We start from the raw sequence: 21836 nt of genomic DNA on the forward strand, positions 1-21836 counted from the left end.
AGTCTAGAGGTCTAGAGTTTTGAGATCTTAGATAGCGTGATGGGTTGTAGTGTGGTAGAAGCTCTTTTATGTAGGTAGGGGCTAAACCGTTTAACGCTTTATAAGTGATTAATAGAACTTTAAAGTCAATACGATACTTAATGGGTAACCAGTGAAGGCTTGATAACATTGGGGTTATGTGATCGTATTTTCTGGACCTGGTTAGAACTCTGGCAGCTGCATTCTGAACTAACTGTAGTTTGTTTATTGATGATGCAGGACAATCACTAAGCAGTGCATTACAGTAGTCAAGTCTTGAGGTCACACATGCATGAATAAGCTTTTCTGTGTCAACAACACAGAATATTTCGCAATTTGGCAACATTTCTAAGGTGGAAGAAGGCTGTTTTGTAACATTTGAGATGTGATTTCTAAATGACAGGTTGCTGTCTAATATAACACCTAGGTCTTTAACTGTATTTGTTGGAGTAACAATGCAGCCTTCAATTTGCAGGTTGTAATCCGAAATGTTCTTCTGACGTGTCTTTGGTCCGATAAGTAATATTTCTGTTTTATTAGAATTTAAAAGAAGGAAATTACAAGTCATCCAATGTTTTATATCTTCGATGCACTATTCCAATTTGATAGCTGGAAGGAATCATCTGGTCTTGATGAGATATACGTATAGCTGAGTATCATCTGCATAACAGTGGAAGCTAATTCCATGTTTTCTAATAATGTTTCCAAGGGGCAGCATGTATATGGAGAATAGCAAGGGTCCTAAAATCGATCCCTGAGGTAATCCATAATTTACTTGCGTTAGATTTGATGATTCCCCATTTAAATGGACAAATTGATGTCTGTCTGATAAGTAAGATCTGAACCATTGTAGTGCCTGTCCCTGAATACCGGTATAATTGTGTAAGCGATCTAGAAGTATTTTATGGTCTACAGTATCAAACGCAGCACTAAGGTCAAGTAGGACTAGGAGTGAGATGTTACCTTTAAGCAGGTCGTTTGTAATTTTAACGAGCGCAGTTTCAGTACTATGATGCGGTCAATTGCAACGGGTAATATCTATTTTAATAATTTAGTTGGTATGGGGTCTAATAAGCATGTTGTAGGTTTAGATGTTGCAATAAGTTTAATTCAATCTTCCTGTTTTAATATAAAACATGTTTAAAATAACATGTGGCCAAAAAAAGATGGAAAATTTAAAAAATACAAAATTGAGTAAATGGCACTGTTAAACCATGCCTTAAATGTATTTTGCTATTGCACTTTCAGCTGCCTTACATATAGATCTTATTGTTGTACCCTTGTCCTGTGACCCTGACTTTCCAAGAGCCGGACTTTCAGTCTTGAAATAAAAATCAATAATAAAATTAACTTTTTAAATTAACAGATTTGTCAAGCAACAACTGGGTCAAAAAGTGTGAAAATCTTACTTACTACTACATTTAATGCAAAAAAATGAAAACTACAGATTTCAATATAAAAATAAATTCTATACTGATGTAAGACATCATAACAAATTACACATGTTAAGTTATAACAAACAACAAATCAAATAACTATTTTTTTTCTCGCTTCCTTGTAAAGATGATTATGAATTACACCCACAACATAAAGATTTGCCATCGACTGTGAAGTCAGGTGTGACTTCACCTCTATTGTGTCATTATGATGTAAACCCTGCTGAGGTCAGAACAGCACATATGAGTTACAGGAAAAGCTGCTCAATGCTTGGAAGTCATTCAAGCAAACTGTATGGTACTATTTCTATCCAATATTAATCAAAAGGTGAGCTTCTGCCCCCACAAAACTCATAATTACAGATAAAACCCTCTAGTGATGTCAAAAATACTGTAACTTGTAATATTACCGGAAGTACCATAGTACCAAATTGGTATTCAAATTGCTAAAACATAATTTGTGATCGTTTTGACTTCAGTATTTTGACACATTTCCGAGTGAAACAGAATTTTGAATAATGTAAATAGTGGCAAAAAAAAAAGTTTTTTCACTGTAAATTGACAGCCATTGCATTTTGAAATGGAATTGGCAGCAGACGGTCAGTTGAAAGGGAGGAGTTAACGGATGCTCCGCCCAAGACACCTAAATTAGGTCATTTGAGATTGATAGTCACGGATTGGGATTGCATTTTCAGATTTTAATTGAAGATTATGAGTATTATGAATATTAAAAAGAGAATGACCCACATTGACAAACTATTTACAATAAACACTGCAATATTTCATGAAAAAATAGGAATTGTAATTTTTTATTTCACTGTGACTTTAAGCTCTATGATAAGCATTTACTTTCACTTGAAACTGCTGATTTGCTTTTTTAAATTAATCCAAGAATCAATTCTAACAAATCCTAAAATAGTTGTGGTGTTAGCTTCTGTCACTCTGTATATGTACGGAAAATATACAGTACTGTACATATACATAATTGTAAACTAATGTAAACAAATCTCTCACTGAATGACTTCTGTAATGTCCATTAGAGGCGCATTTTTTAATGGTTTCGGGGTAATTTGTCACATGGGTCAATACTGCTTGAACTGTATTCTGTTGTGTGTTTGGATCAATACACACTTCTTGCATTTAGTCACCAGATAAACAAAAGCAAAAAAGGGGACGTAAAAGGGGAGCCTTATGTGTCGATGTCACCGTTTTCTGTGTGTTCTGCACCATATGGACGGACGGATGTAGAGTAAATCATTTTTTATTTATTATCCATACGACCAGGTCACAAGCTTGCTTCAGGGGGTCTATTTAAAATGGCACATCGATTCATATACTGAGGTATAGTTACGAACAACTAGAAATAACTAGATGTGATGTTATTTTGTGGTGTGCTGTGTTTACCGGAGTGCATCAGCGCCGTAGTTCTGCACAACCAGATTTGGATCGGGGTAATTTTTCTTTCGTTTGCTCATTTTCTGCCCATCACTGCATACACAAAACACATGGACAAAAACATTCAGAGTGTTTCCCAGTCACTGGATCATTAACACACATCCTGTCCTGATTTTCTGCCTCAGGACAGGCTAAACATTATAAAACCCAACATTACAGAATTACCTTGCAAGAACAAGACCGTTGACAATCACGTTCTTGAACGGAGGTTTTCCAAACAGGGCGGTTGAAAGCACAAGTAAAGTGTAGAACCTAAACAAACAAACACAATTATTGAACTGACAGAAACCTTTGCAAAGATAAAGCCACATGCTGAATGGTAGCGGATCAGCCATTTTGACTTTAAAACCCATTGTCTACATTCATATTTGCACTTCAAGTGATGACCACCCCAAAATAAAAATTCTGTCATCATTTATTCACCCTCGTGTGGTTCAAAATCTGTATATGACTGTATATGTGTGGATCGCAAAAGAAGATATTTCGAGAAATGTCTCAATGGCTTTATGTTCATACAATGGAAGTCGATGGGGGTCAGTGTTGTTTAGTTACCGACATTCTTCAAAATATCTTCTTTTGTGCTCTGAAGAAGAAAGAAACTCATGCAGATTTGGAAAGACATGAAGGTGAATAAATGATGAAATCATTTTCATTTTTGGATGTACTGTATATCATCACAAAATTTCCCATAACTGCTGGTTCCTCACCATCCTCTTGTCTGATCGATGCCTTCAGCGATGAAATCTGCCGGGAAGGTGTCCTCAAACTCCCGCCTGTTCTCAAACGGGTAGTGCACCTGGGCGTACGGCATGCTGCCGCTCTCGAACCAACAGTCGAACACTTCCGAGACCCTCTTGAGCTGACCCTTTCCACAGCGAGATGGGATAGTTAGACTGTCGATGCTAAAACACACACATCGACATCCCATCAATCACCTTCAGCCTTAAAGAAAACTACAGAAACACGTCTCATAGGATCTGAGGATGACAACGTGTTATAATCTCTTAGATGAATTTTAGGAGAACAACTCATGTGTTGCGAGATGTGTTTTTATAGAGAATCGGGTGTGGATGGAGGTGTAAGGTGACTCACTTCTCTCTGTGAAGATCAGTAACTTTGGTTCCCGTCAGTTCTTCGAGCTCAGCCATGGAGCCCACACACACCACCTAAACCAAAACAGCCAAAAACAGAACAGCCGAATGACAGTCAGAGAGATGTTCGGAAGCAAAAAAGATAGACGCGATGCTGTGCTTCAGTTCAAAAGACCAAGATTTTAAGGTCTAGATATAATTTGTGGCTGTAGTTTAATCATCAATGTGTTTATCACCTAGCAGATGAAAAGCATACATAAAGGGGTCATATGACACGGCTAAAATTAAAACAATTACATTAAAACATTAAAACAATAGCAATTGTGAAAACGAAACTAAAAAGATTCATGTTGCATGACCTTAAAAACATGCAATACATACATTTTTGTAAAACTGTCCAGTGGTCACAAAGCAGGACAACCTTGGCTTTCACCAGGTGGCCAGTGAAGTTTCCTACAAAAGTGTGTTACTAAAAGTGAGTGGCAAGGTTGGACTGCTGTCCCCGTTTTACACCGGGCTCAGGTAATATGGCCCAGATAGAGGCACCTCGGCAGAGAGCAAGAGAGCTGCGCATTCTGCCCCCGTGACGCTCGGGGAGTCAGCGGCACTCCAGAGAAACAACTCATTATGCTATTTTCAGGAAACAGGTCGTCGTCCTTCTTATAGAGAAGCGCGTCTCTGCGGGCAAAGACGCCAACAACCCAATTCTGACTTCCCTCAAGTAAAACACACTAACAAGTGCATTTGATACCGCTCTCAATCTTTCAGACGGTCGTCCTTCCAAGAAGATCAAAAGGGTAACTCAATCAAAAATGCATTTTGTCATCACGTCCTTTCGAAAGCAAGTGACGTCAGGGTTATATCTATAGTATATAAGAACATTCACAATAAGCGGAAACTATATTATTAAAATATTATATTATTATTCAAAAACATGTTACATTTAAAAAGGAAATAAAACGTTGCCATAGTTCTCATGCCTGCCCTATAAAAGACTCCTCGATCCATCACTGACCTCTTCATAGTCATCGCTGACCCACAGCGGGATGGGCGTCCCCCAGTAGCGGTTCCGAGAGACGGCCCAGTCTCGTGCGTCCCTCAGCCAGTTGCCGAAACGCTTCTCTTTCACAAACTCCGGAACCCTGGGTACAAAACAGAGGCCAAAAGTGAATCATACAAATTACAGCCGGAGAATAAAATTAGGAGATCATTTCAAAATTATTTTGTTTTTTTCTGAATTTACTATTTATAGGTATGTGTTTAGGTCAAATGAGTATTTTGGCTTTATTCTGTGAACAACTAAGTATATTTCTCTCAAATTTCAAATAAAAAAATTGTTTCTATGTGCATTTATTTGCAGAAATGAACACCGGTCAAAATAAGAGAAAAGATGCTCTGTATTTTTTTTTCAGATCTCAAATACTGCAAAGAAGTTAATGTTCACTTTTAAACTATACAGCAGTCATATTTCTACATGTATTTGGGAAAAACAGTTTTTATCTGATAACCTGGATTTTATCACAGTTTTCATGTGTCATGCTGTCTATCACATTTCTGTTGGATGACTTTATGTCACCCCTGAGGTTTAATTTGGTTGAAATTTAACAGACACTGAACTGGAATGACCACAATACATCTAGAAATGCTGATTAAATGAACATTTTCAATGGTCTCTTCATTTCCCCCCGTGGCTATATATAATATTACAAAATACAAGGATTTTACAACACGTCTGGAATCTTTAACTGGCACCTCACATGGGTAATACCCAGGATGTAATCTATTACAGCAAAAACTATATCTATATCAGAAATATGCTGCTTAAATTTTTCATGGACCTTGACTCATAGGCAAGATATGAAATATTGAGCATGACAAACTCAAGACACCATCACTTGTTCTTTATTCTGATACAATGTTTCAGCAACAATGTAGACGACGGCCTGCCTGAACTGCCACATGTTACACTTCATCATTTACACAACACTGTCTCACAGCCCAAACCTGAACCTACAACTCAATCAGCTCTGACTTTATTCATTTATAGTCACATTTATTTAGTGGCTCAGCATCCTTGTATTTGATTTGATGAAACTCCGAAAACAGGACCCATGGACAATTTTAGTGCACAACAGTAAATGACGTTCACTTGCAACATAAACTAATTTATAATGATAACCTATACATCTTTTCAAACAGATTTAAAAATACATTTTTAAGTCTACCAAACTCAGTTACGAAGATTGTTGGAACCTTGATAATAACAACATTGCTACTATTATTAGAAGGGTAGGACAACTAAATAATTCAATTTACTGGTTTTTTTCTTGAGTAATAAAATGACTTGAAGGGATACTCCACCCAAAAAAGAAAATTCTGTCATCCTTTATTCACTTTCGAGTTGTTCCAAATCTGTATAAATGTCTTTGTTCTGATGAACACAGAGAAAGATATTTGGAAGAATGCTTATAACCAGACACATTTTGCCCCACATTGACTCCCATAGTAGGAAAAAATACAACGGTAGTCAAAAGTGCCCCAGAACTGTTTGCTGTCCTACATTCTTCAAAATATCTTCTTTTGTGTTCAACAGAACAAAAAAAAATGATAAAGTGATTTTTCCTACTATGGGAGTCAATGTGGGGCAAAATGTGGCTGGTTATAAGCATTCTTCCAAATATCTTTCTCTGTGTTGATTAGAACAAAGACATTTATACAGATTTGGAACAACTCGAAGGTGAATAAATGATGACAGAATTTTCATTTTTGGGTGAAGTATCCCTTTAAAATAACCCATCTCCAAATACATCTGAAGGTCTAATGTCCTCTTGGGCGTCGTCCTGCTGTCTCTCTCACAGACACGGCTCCTGGAGAACACTGTTCAGTACGAATCGCAGTGAAGTTTCATCAGACCACCACTGACTTCATCAATTCTCATCGAGAAGAGGCATTTCTATTTAGGTTCCATCTCGGCACCCAATACATCAATTTAATGATTCCTCTGCTCCTCTGTTCTCTCTTATCTCTGCACTAAATGTAGCTAAATTATAACAGCCTTGTCTAGCGCTAGATTTAAGATTATTTCACATCATCCACCTTTCTAGAATAAGCCAAAGGAAGAAAGCTATTAAAACAGTTCAGCTGTTGTGTGGAGCGCTGAGGTCAGATCGGGGCAGGTGTGATAACTCTGAAGTCTGTCACATCTAATATGAAACATCTTTGGTAAAATAATGCGTTAATGAAAAATATTCATGAAATGAAAATCTCTGAAGGAGGTTATCAGCAATAATGCTTCCCTGTGGCATTGAGGTGAGCGACGCAATGAGAGACATTACACAATGAATCGCAGTCGACCACACACAAACCATTACGAAATAATGAAGAAGGTTATTAGCTTTAAAGTAGTTCATTAGTACGGAAGAACGCAGATTAAGAGGTCCTGAAAAAACTCTCTCACCATCCACAAATCTAAAGCAACGTAAAAGTGAACCGTACAGCTGCACACACCACAAGAGACCCCCGGACTCAAGAGCCCCTGACACACAGAATATTTACTAACCGTCCAGCATTTTCCCTGTGTTTCTATACTGCGCAGGATATGATGGACGACTTTAAAGTAATTGTGCTCTCAGAAAACCATTAGCAGCGCTGGCTGACTCACACACACAGCCTGAAAAAACTATTCAGTAAATCTGATATCCAACTATTTCATTAATATTTCACATTCTACATTAACATTTATTTTGGTGGGAATCTTTGTAAGTATTCACAGTATGCAGTATTTGCACATTCTTATAATAAAGCATAAGGCTTCTGTTAAACATGCAGAACACTTCTCTGTGTATTCATGTGGAGCATCTTAACAGTTGAGAAATTGAGAGGTGCAGATTTGCTGTCTGGTGCAGTAAGGTGACTCTAGGGTGTCGAGTGCACAGGTGATTTATCAGAGACTGACACATCACACACGTGCTGCTGTGTAAGGGGCGATTCACATTTCGCGCGCGCAAGTTCATTACTTGTAAATGTACTAGACAAATAGGGAGCGACGCGGTCGCGACGCGGATACGTTGCGGCGCGTTTTCGGAGTGCCGCGCACGCACCGCGGGTCATTTAACTAGAGAAAGCGACGCGGCTCGCGTTTTCCGTGTGGTTTTAGACGTGAAATGTGAATCGCCCCTAACACCTGTACTGTCCCATCAGCCTCTGAAGAGCACACACTATAAAGTCACCATGTAATCAAAGTGTTTTATATATTTTTTTATATATATTATAAATTATTTATATGTGCACTGCACACCTTTTTTTTTTAAATTAATTTTGTAATCTTTAATCAAAAACATAAACACCGTGTCTACACCAGACGCGACCGGCACGATGCGACGCGACGCGACACGACACGACAAAAGACGTTAGAAACGCATTAGAACCCATTATAATTTTACATTTTGTTCGCACTGGATGCGGCGCGATGCGACAAACCCATTAAGAACAAGCAGGTTGTCATGTCGCGCCTGTCGCATCCAGTGTTGCCAACTATTTTCAATGGAAAGTAGCTAAAGCCTGCCCGAAAAGTGGCTAAATGTCTCCAGATGACGTCACGCGCTAATTTGCATATCAGTGACGTCATCACGTAGTATCTGATAAGCTAAGCGCTTCAGGTCTGCTTCAAATCTCTACCCTCTGAGCTGTTGTACTGTATACAGTATTATATTAAAACAATACACCCAAATGCACAATAAATAGGTTCTTAATGACTTATTTTTCTGTTTCTGTCGGCAGACAACAAAAACTATGTAATAGTGAGTGAACTCGACCACTTAAAAATACACACCAGCAGTCACTTTCATTGAACAGAGCTGGACTCCGTCTGTGTTCATGTTTATGCGTCCATACAGTCATCGCGTTTTAAATCATAAATGCTCAAACAAGGTCAATAAGTGATATTTCTTGGAAACACTGTTTGTACATGCATTTCTCATTCACGCGTCAGCTGCAGTCTGAACCGAATGTGCTGCTTCTCCTGCCGCTCACTGAACTGAACAGAGTAGATAGAGAGAGGCGGTGCTGCGCTGAGAAAGCAAAAACTCGTTCTAGTGGGGCAGTAGAAGTGAAGCAGAATGTTTCGCTAAGTCACCAAAGCTTATTCAGAAAGTAGCTAGATTTGTCGATAGTCGCTTTTTTTTTTTTAAGTTGCTAAAGGGGTCTGAAAGGTCGCCAAATCTAGCGACAAAGTCGCCAAAGTTGGCAACACTGGTAGACACGGTGTAAGCTCCTCTCCCCCTCTCAACAACTCTTCACCACATGACGTAAGCAACAAAAATGTGGTAGGACTATACTGACTAATGGCCAGGCATTTTCAGCCCTCCCCTCCAGGCCCAAAACACGTGCATTTACAAGCACCTATCATTGTTACTGACTGGACATATGAACATAAACATTTGTCTGTAATTATTATTTTATGTCTGACAACAGAAACATTAAATATATAAAGGAATATAAACAAGAACGGCTTTATTGGGCATAAAATACAGTAAGTTCAGAGAGTAAACGTAAGTACAGCGTGATGACGTCACGAACATGCTAATTAGCACGTAACTCCAGTTTGCACCATAGTGACGTGTAATAATAGATTATGACGGATTTTTTACGAGCCTGCCCGTCAAAATGACAGGCAATAAAAAAGTATATCGCAACCTCTCGTCATGATACGGAAAATAAGTCAATCGCCACATCCGTTTCATGGTGACTTTAAACAAAGTTCTGTCTTACTATTATTTCAGTGTTCAGACTTTTTTACTGATGTGGTAGATTATGCACATACATTAATTATGACACTTTTACGAACACAATTTTGCGAATAAGGTCACAAGCATCAATTATTAAAATAAAGCTGTCATTAAGTGTGCCGAGTTTATATGATGAGAAGAGCTTTCGTTTTTAGTATTTCATTCAATTTTGTGCACGTCCTAAATAAATAAAAAACACATTTAAATAAAAATAGCAAATACGAGATTAGATAAAAATCCACAACATCACTCAAATTTTAAAGGATTTTTAAATAAACATGTTCCGGATAGTTCCACAAACTTCCACCTAGTGGCTTGTGTATGTGAAAACTGTGAGATTTGTAATACTTCGGAGATTAGTGTTTGTTTAATGACCTGGCATCTTCAAGATCCAACACTTTTTACAAAATGATTCTCATTGTAAACTTCCAGCATTTGGGCTCCTGATAATTTCTGGTCAACCCAATAACTCTGAACAGCTTCATTTAAGAAATCCACACATAAACACTTCTATTACGCAAAATACACAGACAACTGAATTCTGCATTAAAATTTGTGAGAAAACATTAAAGGTGCAGTGTATGAAATTTAGCGGCATCTAGCGGTGAGATTGGGAATTGCAACCAACGGCTCACTCCAGCTCTCCCTTTCAGAGCACTACGGAGGCTGACACAGGACTAAGATGTCGTCACATTTTGCTTCTTTGCTGAAGGAGATAATGTATTTAGGAAAGGCGCTCTGTGGAGCAGTTTGTCCGTTTAGGGCTACTGTAGAAACAACACGGTGAATTCCATGTAAGGAGGTCCCTGCAGGATTTTGCGATCGCAGAATTTAACACATAATCAAACATACTCCGGCAACTTGCAAAATTTAGAGATTGTCGCAGATTTTCTGCATAATTTGGCCGTAGATGCTCCATGTGACGTCATCACATCGCGCATTCCATCAAAACCTGCTACAAAAGTCAAGCAGAGATACTATAGAAGGGAGATAGAAAGGTCTGTAACACTTAAAATTTACTAACAACATCCATTGTCATCTATTTAAAAAAAACTAGCCTCTGGTCTCCTTTCCTTCGCTACGCTGAAGGCGTTAGCATTAGCCATTACCATTTTTTGGCTAAAGGTTGCAGGCTAATGGCTTTGAGTCAAGTCAGCCTCACCGATGAGTGCGTCACGTTCTTAAACAACACACCTGGAAACAACATAAAGCCTTCTGATCTATGAAAAAAGCTGTAATGTTTGTTTCGGTGTCAATGAACATTTATCACCATCAACTAAACGCTGATTTCTTAAAAGTATGCGAGGTTCATGGCATAAAATCATAAACGTTATTGCAGAGACATTTCCACAACCATAAACATGATGCGGCATTAAACGAAACGTGATTGGTTGCTTGACATGTCAGTGAACTTAAAGCGGCCAAGGTTTCCAGACCTTCAGTATGAATCTGCTGCATGCCTTTTAATCATAGGAAATGCATAAATAATGTTTTCACAGGTGGTAGTTTTAAAGAAGAACCATATTTGCCAATTCAAGTAGTATTTTTTACTTTTTCTGTAAAAAAAACCCCGCAATTCTTATCGCAAAATTTGGATAAAGCCCTGCAAAATTAAGCATTTTTGGCCGCAGATATAAAAAAATCTCTGCTCAATCCTGTGGGGACTGGTGAGGGGACCTGCGTGTGTGTAGATGGAAATAGCTCATTGTAAAAACATAACACTTCATTATGTAAGCTCTTATTACACCTCTGAAGAAGTAATTATATATATTATATTGCATATTGGACCTGTAAATATGGCTTTGATGAGTTTGTCCAGTCAAGCACTATGCAAGTCAAAAACATGTTCGTCTACTCAATATACAGGTCACGTCAGATTTAAAACAGAAAGCATGATGAATTTTACCAGTAACATTTGCTGTTGTTGTCCAGAAGTTTCTCCACCATGTGTTCCACCCTCACAAACCAGCTGGGCACTGCTTTATAGATCAGAGGCGTGTCCGACCTGTGACGGGTCAAAACATCAATAACCATCATCAGTGTCCGTCAAAGTCAGGGGAGGCTATCATTTTTTTTTTTCACTTTTCAAAAAGACCTGCTTTTAATAATTAAGTTTCAAAAAGGTAAACACTTTGAAAACAACATTTAGAAATACAATTTAGTGTGGCCAGCTTGAGTTTTCTCTGCTCAAGTTAAACGCTACGTTTCACTGACCATGTGTTAAAAATGAAAAAAGCTAGCATTAGTGCAACAGATTCTACGATCCGTGCTGCTCGGTGATCTGAAAAAACACCGAGGAAGTTTCTAGAAGCATATTGACGTATCCATGCTATGATTATAAACCATGAGTGTGTCTGACCCCACGTCTGCATTTTAGCTGTGAAGGCAAGAAAAGACGCTCAAGCCTCTCAGCATCGATGTTCTGAATCTCCACGGACGGGCCGTCAATATCCGCAGCCCATTTCTACCTTCAATATCCATAATCACCCCTGTCGATTCGCAGCAACGTGGTGAGAGAGTCCGAGCTCATAAGAGTCGATGAGCCAGTGATTTATAGATGGAATAAGCGCTGCATGAGTTTCTCTTCTTCAGAGGGGTTCATGAGGCTTTGCTGTGACCTCTGTCTGTAAACTCATGGTCATCTGAGGTGCTGAAACAGCAGAGCTTCTATTGAGCACAATATGTTAATGTCCCTGCCCTGTCACGCCCCTCTCTATAGACCACACTATCGATTTAACGCTGTCCCATCCAGGAGAGCCACGATACCTGAATAATGCCAGAATCGCCCTGAAACTTGACAATGTGTTTGAATAGTCTCTAAGAACACTACGCAGATGTTGACTCCTTTCTTCAGATGACTGCGATATCTGATCTGTATCACTCACCTCCAGCAGAATGGATAGCTGTGTTTGAAAGAGCTGGCGTTCACCAGACGCCCGTTCTCCTTCAACCACTTCATGATGTTCTTGTCTGCGTCCTGAAAGCATCAAGGTCACAAACAATGAGGTCTCGCGATGAATACAGCACGACACTTAAAGAATCCCATATTTCTATAGACCATGAGTTGGCACTGAGCCCTGCTGCGGATAATGCTGTAAAATGAGCTCAGCTGAGGGAATCTAGTCTCTTTAACCCAGGACATGTTTCTGAACTTCCTCTCGTGTAGCCGTCAGTGTGTCTTTCTACAGTATAAAAGTCATAATAATTCACTTTAATGGAAACGTGTCCACTGTGTCCTTGCGGTTGAACTGGCGTCCTGTCTCATGCAGAATTGATTTCGGGAACCTTTTCTTAAAGGGAAAGTTCACCCAAAAATGAAAATTCTGTCATCATTTAATCGCCCTCTTCTCATTTCCAAGCTGTATGGCTTTCCTTCATCTGCAGAACACAAAAGAAGATATTTTGAAGAATTTTGATAAGTGAACAGCGATGGCAGCCATCGACTTTTGTATGGACACAAAACCAATGCTAGTGAATGGCTGCCATCGCTGTTCGGTCAACAACATTCTTTAAAATCTCTTCTTTTGTGTTCTGCGGAAGGAAGGAAGTCATACAGGTTTGAAATGACAAGAGGGCAATTAAATGATGACAGAATCTTCATTTTGGGGTGAACTATCACTTTAACCTGCAAAGCTGAATGGGCATCTGTGGTCCTGCTGGGAAACACTGTAACCAGGAGTCTGACATGCGCCAGCAATTCCTCATCATATTCATCCAAATGTGTAGAGTAGAAATGAATAAAAATGGTTGTAGTGCATTCTGGGATTGTTCCATCCATAAATGGAAATTCTACTTAGATTTGGCCTAAATAAGGTAGTCTGGGATAGTGGTTGAAACTATGCATCCTTTATGTTTGGGAATGTTGTCTGGATGAGGTTTTGAAACGGAGAGTATGAATTACACTATGGCCCTGCCACTCAAGCAGGGTGCTGTTGCTATGGTTACCTCATCCGGCATACGCCACTTCTGTTCATCATTAGCTTCTATTCACCATCAAGTGAAAACATGATCTCTGAATCACTTGAATATGCAAAGCTTGTAGTTTTGAAAATTATGTGAAATTATTACATCGCTCCTTAGGTACTATTTAAAATAATTAGATAAAAATGACTACATAAAATAAATAGATAAAAAGGACTACGTAAAATAAATAAGATAAAAATGACTACGTAAAATAAATAGATAAAAATGATAAAAATGACTACGTAAAATATATAGATAAAAATGACTAGATAAAAATGACTAGATAAAAATGACTACGTAAAATATATAGATAAAAATGACTAGATAAAAATGACTACGTAAAATAAATAGATAAAAAAAGACTACGTAAAATAAATAGATAAAAATGACTACGTAAAATAAATAGATAAAAAAAGACTACGTAAAATAAATAGATAAAAATGACTACGTAAAATAAATAGATAAAAATGACTATACAAAAAATAGATAAAAATGACTACGTAAAATAAATAGATAAAAATGACTACATAAAATAAATAGATAAAAATGACTACGTAAAATAAATAGATAAAAATGACTACATAAAATAAATAGATAAAAATGACTACGTAAAATAAATAGATAAAAATGACTACCTAAAATAAATAGATAAAAATGACTATGTAAAAGAAATAAATAAATATTACAAACAATGTTGAAATACATGTACTTCCATAAATCTGGTTTTGACCAGTTTAAGGGGAATTCAAACCTTAAAGTGATAGTTCACCCAAAAATGAAAATTCTGTCATCATTTAATCACTCTCCTGTCATTTCCAACCTGAATTACTTTCTTTCTTCCGCAAAACACAAAAGAAGATATTTTGAAGAAAGCTGGTAACCAAACAGCACTGATCCCCATTCACTTCTATTGTATGGACACAAAATCAATGCAAGTGAAAGGGGGCCAGTTAACAACATTCTTCAAAATATCTTCTTTTGTGTTCTGTGGAAGAAAGAAACTCATACAGGTTGGAAATGATAGTAAATGTGAGTGAGTAAATTATGACAGAATTTTCATTTCGGGTGAACTATCACTTTAAGGCCAGGTTTCACAGACAAGGCTTAGCTTAAGCCAGGACTAGACCTTACTTAAATTAGAATATTTTAGGCACTTTTATAAAAATGCCTTAGAAAAAACAATACTGGTTTGCATCTTGAGACAAAACAATGTCACTGACATATTTTAAGATATGTCAGGGCAAGTTATTTTCTGTTTAGACAGGTCAAACATTCATTTTAGTCTGGGACTAGTCTAAGCCTTGTCTGTGAAACCGGGCATAAATGAAAAACCACTCAGTACAACAAGCTTTCATTTGAAATATTTACACAGTAAATGTACGAAATGATGTCAGAACTGTCACTGGGACAGTAACTACCGGCTCCTTTTTTACAGACACAGGTGGCAATCTGTTTCCTCTGAGATGAGTTACCGCTGTGAGATGGCGTAATGAGCGTTTAGGGGAAGGGAAACCAAGTGAAAATGTAAGATGACAGCAGAACTGATGGAAGTTACTGTCAGGAAACGGCGTCGTGTTCCTCCGTTAAATCTCGCCCGCTGGACTAAACTCCTGATATCAGCATTCCTGTCACCTCATTCCACCTCAACACAAGCTTCCGAATGTCACGCTTGAGAAATGAAATTCACTTTCAGAGCGCTGTACGTTTTTACAGATTCTTCTGAAGCTTCAGCATTACAGTTTACTTGAAAAAGGTGAACAAACAGCCGCTCAGTATCACTCTTCCTATAATCATTTCCATTTTCTTGAGAATAACATGATTAAAAAAAAAAAGTTCATTCTCTCCTTTGCTTACTCCAGCTTTAATCCTCCTAGTAGCATGGCCTTGTAAACTAACGGTACTGTTTAGCGTGTTGACAAAATGTTTATATTCTCTCCTACTCGTAAGTCGCTTTGGATAAAAGCGTCTGCCAAATGAATAAATGTAAATGTAACATTTAAGAGGAAATGCTAAACTTATGATATTCAGAGATGCACAAGTAGGGGTGTTCGATTCTGGGTTTTTTGGAGTCGACTCCGATTCTCCACTCCCACTTTTGGAGTCGCGACACTTCGACTTTTTACTGTCATTCAAAACGGGGCAAACAAAATAAATGAATGCAACTTCACAAGTTTGGGAACTTTTGGTTGGCATGCAGCACAAGGACATGACGGCCCAAGTCTATATCAGTCGAGGTAATGAGAAAACATTCAAAGGTTTCTGAGAAGTCAATCATTTTGCATGAGGACAGCCACCTCAAACCCAAGGTGCATCCCAAATTGGAATGGGGTTTAGTTTTCCATTTGGGACAATGCTACCCTTCTAAAATCCATACACTACTGTTGAGAGCATAGTATGTCATTTGGGACACAGCTCTACATTTTGGTTGGTATTCTACATTTGCTATTCGCAGTCTATATAGCAAACACAAAAGAAGATATTTTGAAGAATGTAAAAAACTGTTGGTCTCCATTGATTTTGTGTCCATACAATAGAAGTCAAAGGGGACCAATAGTTTTCTGTTACTACAATTTTTCAAAAGATCTTCTTTCGTGTTCTGGAGAAAAAGAAAGTCATACAGGTTTGACATGACAAGAGGGTGAGTAAATGATGATTTTTTTGAATACTTCGAAGAGGACAGCATCCGTACCTTGACATATTGACCAGCAAAGTGAGTGACATCAGAAGTGAACACACCGGACGCGTCCACGGGGCAAACAGGAACCGAGTCCCTCTGGATGATGTTGTAGTCCATGCAGACACGGTAATCATCCTGTGAACAGAGAAACAACATCCGAACAACACCTCAGTCAACGGGGATTTACCTGAGAGACTTCAAATTCTAAGAAAATAAAGACAGGACAGCCATGGGACAATGTGTGTGTGGGTCTTCTCTGGATTCACCAGAAATGTGCTAACAAGAGATACCAGAAACAGAACATCTGTATATGAGCATATAAGAAAAACGATGAGATATATTCTGAGTCAAATGACGTCACACCGGCGTTTATCGTGAAATACCCAGCAGCTCTTATATATCATGCTAATAAGCTTATTGTTGTGAATCAGGATACGGTACGGAGACAGTTTTCAACACTGTTTTGGGGTATTTGGTTAAAAACGCCATTGCTACTGTTCTGGGAGATGTTCTCCTGTTATGTTATAAACATCCATAAATGTAAGCACTTAAACTCTTTATTGTGAAGATGTTAAGTATATTCCTTTTTTCTTTCCATCTTTGTGAATTTGGCCATCTCTGCTGCTAAGGAGATGTGATGCCGGTCTGCTTCAAACGTTATGTGGAAATGAAGAGCAAAGTTCAGTTTGGTCACAGCAGACGTGGAATTGTCTGAGCTTCTCGCAAGCCTTCGGGCAAACAGCAGATGAAAAGCGATATTAGTTTTTCACCAAAAGCTTTCTTCTTGTGACTCTTTTTAATAATTCACTTCACTGCTTCAGGTGACCCTCACGTTTTCTTATATGACTGATACTGTTCAAGGCCATCTTCATGCTTAGACTGCTTTGTAGTCTTCATAATATTTCTTGGAAATGAACTTACAAAATCTAAAAGGTATCTCACGACTGATTCCATGAGTCATCATGTGATTGTTAAAAACAATACAATGCAATGCATCTCAATGATTGGTGAGGGGGCATTAATCGCGATAAAAAGTGTGATTACATTTTGATATTTAGAATCAGAAACTTTCACAAAAGAATTTGCGTGCAAATAGACAAAAATATGATGTAAAAATAATAACGGACGCGTGAGATTTGAATGCGTAACTTACAGCTCCGAAGTACGGGGCCTGATGTACGACTCCTGTACCATCATCATCACGCACATAGTTATCCACCACCACAGAGAACGCTCCATTCTCTTTACACTGAACGAGAGAGAAGATAAACAAACAACTAATGTGAAGCTTTTATAAGAGAAGTCTTTGTGTGTGTCACATCTTAACTAAGACTAAAAGACAAGGCTTTAAAACAAAGATTTGGGTCTGAACTATGTTTTGAACAGATTTGTGATTCAAGTGAAGGATGGCATTACAGTGTTTACCTTGATGAAATACTCAAAGAGAGGTTTGTATTTCTTGCCCTTCAGGGTCTTGCCAGGAAATCTATAAGAAAAAACAAACATCACTGACCTACAACAACGGAGCGAGTAGAGAAGGAACCTGATCTTTCAGCTTTATAAAATATCAAAGCTTCTTTACAAGGGTCTACATCCCATAAATACAAACAACAAAAACAGGAATTGACGTTTTTTTTTTATTTATTTCTAGATAAAAGACAAAAACGAATGGCGAACATAGTGAAAACATCTTTGAGAACGTGTTAGGAATGACCAGCATTCATTTCTTTTACTTTTACAATGTTTACGTATTTTATAATGTTTATATACGGGTCAAAGACGGAAAAGGGTTAAAGCATAAAAACAATAAGTGCAATACTGTTTTAAATTGTTGTTTCTGTTTAATTGCATTCTTGTTTTTCTGAGCAAAAATTAAATCATACATTTTTCCCTGATTTACTATGGAAGGTAAATCCTGCCAAATTTAAATAAATTAATTAAACGATGAAAATGAAAAGCAGATTAACAATTTCATTATACATAACTGCGCGCACAATATGTGCCAAAATAAAAAATAAAATGAAATTATTTTATTGTCATTTTCATTTTCATTTTTACACTGACAATGCGTTGTCCCTGTCAAAGTGAAAAAGAAAATGCAATTGGTGATTTGACATTTCATTTTCACTAAAATCTAGAGGCAAGACTGCCAATATGAAATTGAAAAGGCAAATGTGAACAAGAAATTGCAAAAACATTTTTACAAAGCTTTTTATTAATGCTCACGCCATAATACTGACACAATTCAAATAAAAAGTTAAGTTTGATCTTCCTTTTATTTTCTCTTTTATTTCATTTTCTTTTTCGTTTTCATTTTCAAAGTCATGCAAATTACATGTTAATCAGTGGGTGTGGATGAGCGTCTGCATTAATGGAAACGCCCACAAAAACGTCATTGTAACAATGTTCGTATAAAAAGAGGAAGGAGGCGGGAGCCGGCGAACATTAAATAAGCTTTTTAATACAATAAACAAACAAACAAAGCATAAACCAAAGTAAAAGGCTACACAAACATAACTAAAACTTAACAATGTCCATGGCTGGTCCTCTCTCGTTGTGCCTTCCTGTCGCTCCTCCTCTTATGCTTCCGGAGCTCCTCCGTGAGAGATGCGAGACCGGTGTAACGCACAGCTGACACTCATTATCACTCGTGCCACCGGCCTCGCTTCGTTCTCTCACGACTCTCGTCCCGCCTCCCTCGTCACAGTCACATATCCATTTATTCGAATGAACATGTGTAGACCTTGTTAGGGGATTGGTCTTAGCTCTTTGTAATGATTACGACTGACTGTGCCTGGTGCAATACCGAAAAGTTGCAGTGTGGTGTTCTGCATCTCTGATAAGTTAACAGACGTCTGATCAGACGAACAAACTAAAGCATTGGAGAGCCCTGCATCTATAGCGGGTGCCGCGTCCGGTGAAGACACAGTGTCAGACAGCACAACATAAACATGAAATCTTACATATTTTAATCGAATGTTTCCCTAAAATAACTAACACTATCGCACAAGAAGTGCAGTGGAAATAAAGTCTGTCATTGCAGTCGCAGTATCTCGTGCAGAAGAGTCGAGGAACATTAATCACAGATACAGAGACATCTTCATCAACAAGAGGAGGTCAGGGATTAATCCCACAATACTTCAGCACAGTGTTATCTACCCGCTGCACAGCAAACCTCTCTCACAACCCTCCCAAACACAGCCAAATAAAGCCAAAGACAACTCCAGCACTTACACAACACTAATGAATCACTTCAGGACACAGAAACATTTCATGGATGAAGACCAGGCGGGACTTTCTTGTCTACACCTGCCATATAAAACCAGTGTTTCCGCTATATTCACAGTGGTAAAATGTCATCAGTATTGCCTCGCTTGCAGGAGGTTTCGCTTTCCTGGTGCAGGAAACACGTCTGTGAGTGAGCGGCAGACAGCAGAGAGAAGCCAAAGACGCTAAATGGAAAGCCTAGAACCTTTAGCCAAAAAAGTGTACGGCTAATGCTAATGACCTTGCTTTCGCTCTTTAAGGTGTGTGTGGGGTGATTTTATCCGACGATGTGTCTTGCTTATAAAACAGAACTGACAACTGAAATAAAAAATATGTAAATGACAACGGCTTTATTGGGCAATAAGCTGTATGTAATGTTCAGAGAGTAAAATCGAAACGGGTCTGAAGTTGCAACTTTTACTGGCTTCATGCGCTCTCGGAAATTCGATAATTCCCACTTCAACCTGGAAATAATTCATGGAACGGTGCTCTTTTAATGTTAAAAGATACTTCTAATGTTTTAATGCTATACTTAATCATTAGTAAAATTAATGTTCCTAAATACTTTTAATGTTAGTAAATCCAGACGTTACTTTCAGGTTTGTGGTGGGAAATATCCCACTTCCGAGTCTTGAACGCCGTATTAAAACTATGTGATGACGTCACGAATATGTTAATCGTCATCAAGCGCCACAGTTTCAAAAAATCCTAGTGAAAAGTTTGTATAAAAAATGAATTCCTCACATTTACATTTACATCACTGCTGTCTCTGCTTCAATCAATGCTTCAAAACAAATAAACAGTCAATAGCCTCCATCAATAATAATTCACTAAACACTTTACAGCCTGAGATTTAATCAGACGCTTTGAAGCGTGTTTGTGTTTGCACAGCATTCCCCCACAATCTGGACACGACATGTGCAGCAAACTCACCTGTCCAGGATGGTGTATTCACTGTCAGATTTGAAGAGAGCGATCAGCCTGGCCTCCATCATGATGTAGATCTTCTCTGAGCTGTTATCTGAATCACAAAGAGGAAAACTATTTAACAATTCGAACTTTAAAGCAACTCTTCTTTTATTTATGCCCTCAGCAGCCTGTTGTTTAATGCAATATACTGTATGTATTTGTTCAAACTATAAATGATTTGTTAACATTTGTGAATGCAACATAACAATGAACAATACTACAGTATTTTTAGTTTCTAAGTATCTTCATGTTAGTTCATGTTATTTTCACTACTTACTAATTTGCGTTTAAAATTAAAAGTTGTAACCGTTTAATGGATTTACTAATGTTAACAACAAATGCAACCTTATTGTAACCCTATAAAGTACTTATTGTTACCGATTAAGTACAACACAACAAAATGTGTCATTCATTTATTCAAGCATGCATATATATATATATATATATATATATATACAGGTGCTGGTCATATAATTAGAATATCATCAAAAAGTTGATTTATTTCACTAATCCCATTCAAAAAGTGAAACTTGTGTATTATATTCATTCATTACACACAGACTGATATATTTCAAATGTTTATTTCTTTTAATTTGATGATTATAACTGACAACTAATGAAAATCCCAAATTCAGTATCTCAGAAAATTAGAATATTACTTAAGACCAATACAAAGAAAGGATTTTTAGAAATGGAGTTGCAGATTTCATTTTCCAACAGGACTTGGCACCTGCACACAGTGCCAAAGCTACCAGTACCTGGTTTAAGGACCATGGTATCCCTGTTCTTAATTGGCCAGCAAACTCGCCTGACCTTAACCCCATAGAAAATCTATGGGGTATTGTGAAGAGGAAGATGCGATATGCCAGACCCAACAAGCAGAAGAGCTGAAGGCCACTATCAGAGCAACCTGGTCTCTCATAACACCTGAGCAGTGCCACAGACTGATCGACTCCATTCCATGCCGCATTGCTGCAGTAATTCAGGCAAAAGGAGCCCCAACTAAGTATTGAGTGCTGTACATGCTCTTACTTTTCATGTTCATACTTTTCAGTTGGCCAAGATTTCTAAAAATCCTTTCTTTGTATTGGTCTTAAGTAATATTCTAATTTTCTGAGATACTGAATTTGGGATTTTCATTAGTTGTCAGTTATAATCATCAAATTAAAAGAAA

General features: G+C 37.8%; 1 protein-coding gene across 1 annotated transcript in view; it reads right to left on the bottom strand.

The window, feature by feature from the left end:
* Positions 1 to 21836, bottom strand: part of iars1 (isoleucyl-tRNA synthetase 1) — a 70786-nt gene that overhangs the window by 35445 nt on the left and 13505 nt on the right. The window contains exons 8-18 of the mRNA XM_057361807.1: positions 20627 to 20714; positions 17852 to 17912; positions 17580 to 17675; positions 16439 to 16561; positions 12672 to 12763; positions 11693 to 11791; positions 5016 to 5142; positions 4002 to 4075; positions 3617 to 3811; positions 3075 to 3161; positions 2859 to 2942 (exon numbers count right to left, since the gene is read on the bottom strand). Of these exons, the coding sequence (XP_057217790.1) occupies positions 2859 to 2942; positions 3075 to 3161; positions 3617 to 3811; positions 4002 to 4075; positions 5016 to 5142; positions 11693 to 11791; positions 12672 to 12763; positions 16439 to 16561; positions 17580 to 17675; positions 17852 to 17912; positions 20627 to 20714 (1126 nt within the window). The remainder of the gene's footprint in view (positions 1 to 2858; positions 2943 to 3074; positions 3162 to 3616; positions 3812 to 4001; positions 4076 to 5015; positions 5143 to 11692; positions 11792 to 12671; positions 12764 to 16438; positions 16562 to 17579; positions 17676 to 17851; positions 17913 to 20626; positions 20715 to 21836) is intronic.

This window comes from Triplophysa rosa, linkage group LG20, assembly GCF_024868665.1.
Source record: "Triplophysa rosa linkage group LG20, Trosa_1v2, whole genome shotgun sequence".
Taxonomy (NCBI): domain Eukaryota; kingdom Metazoa; phylum Chordata; class Actinopteri; order Cypriniformes; family Nemacheilidae; genus Triplophysa; species Triplophysa rosa.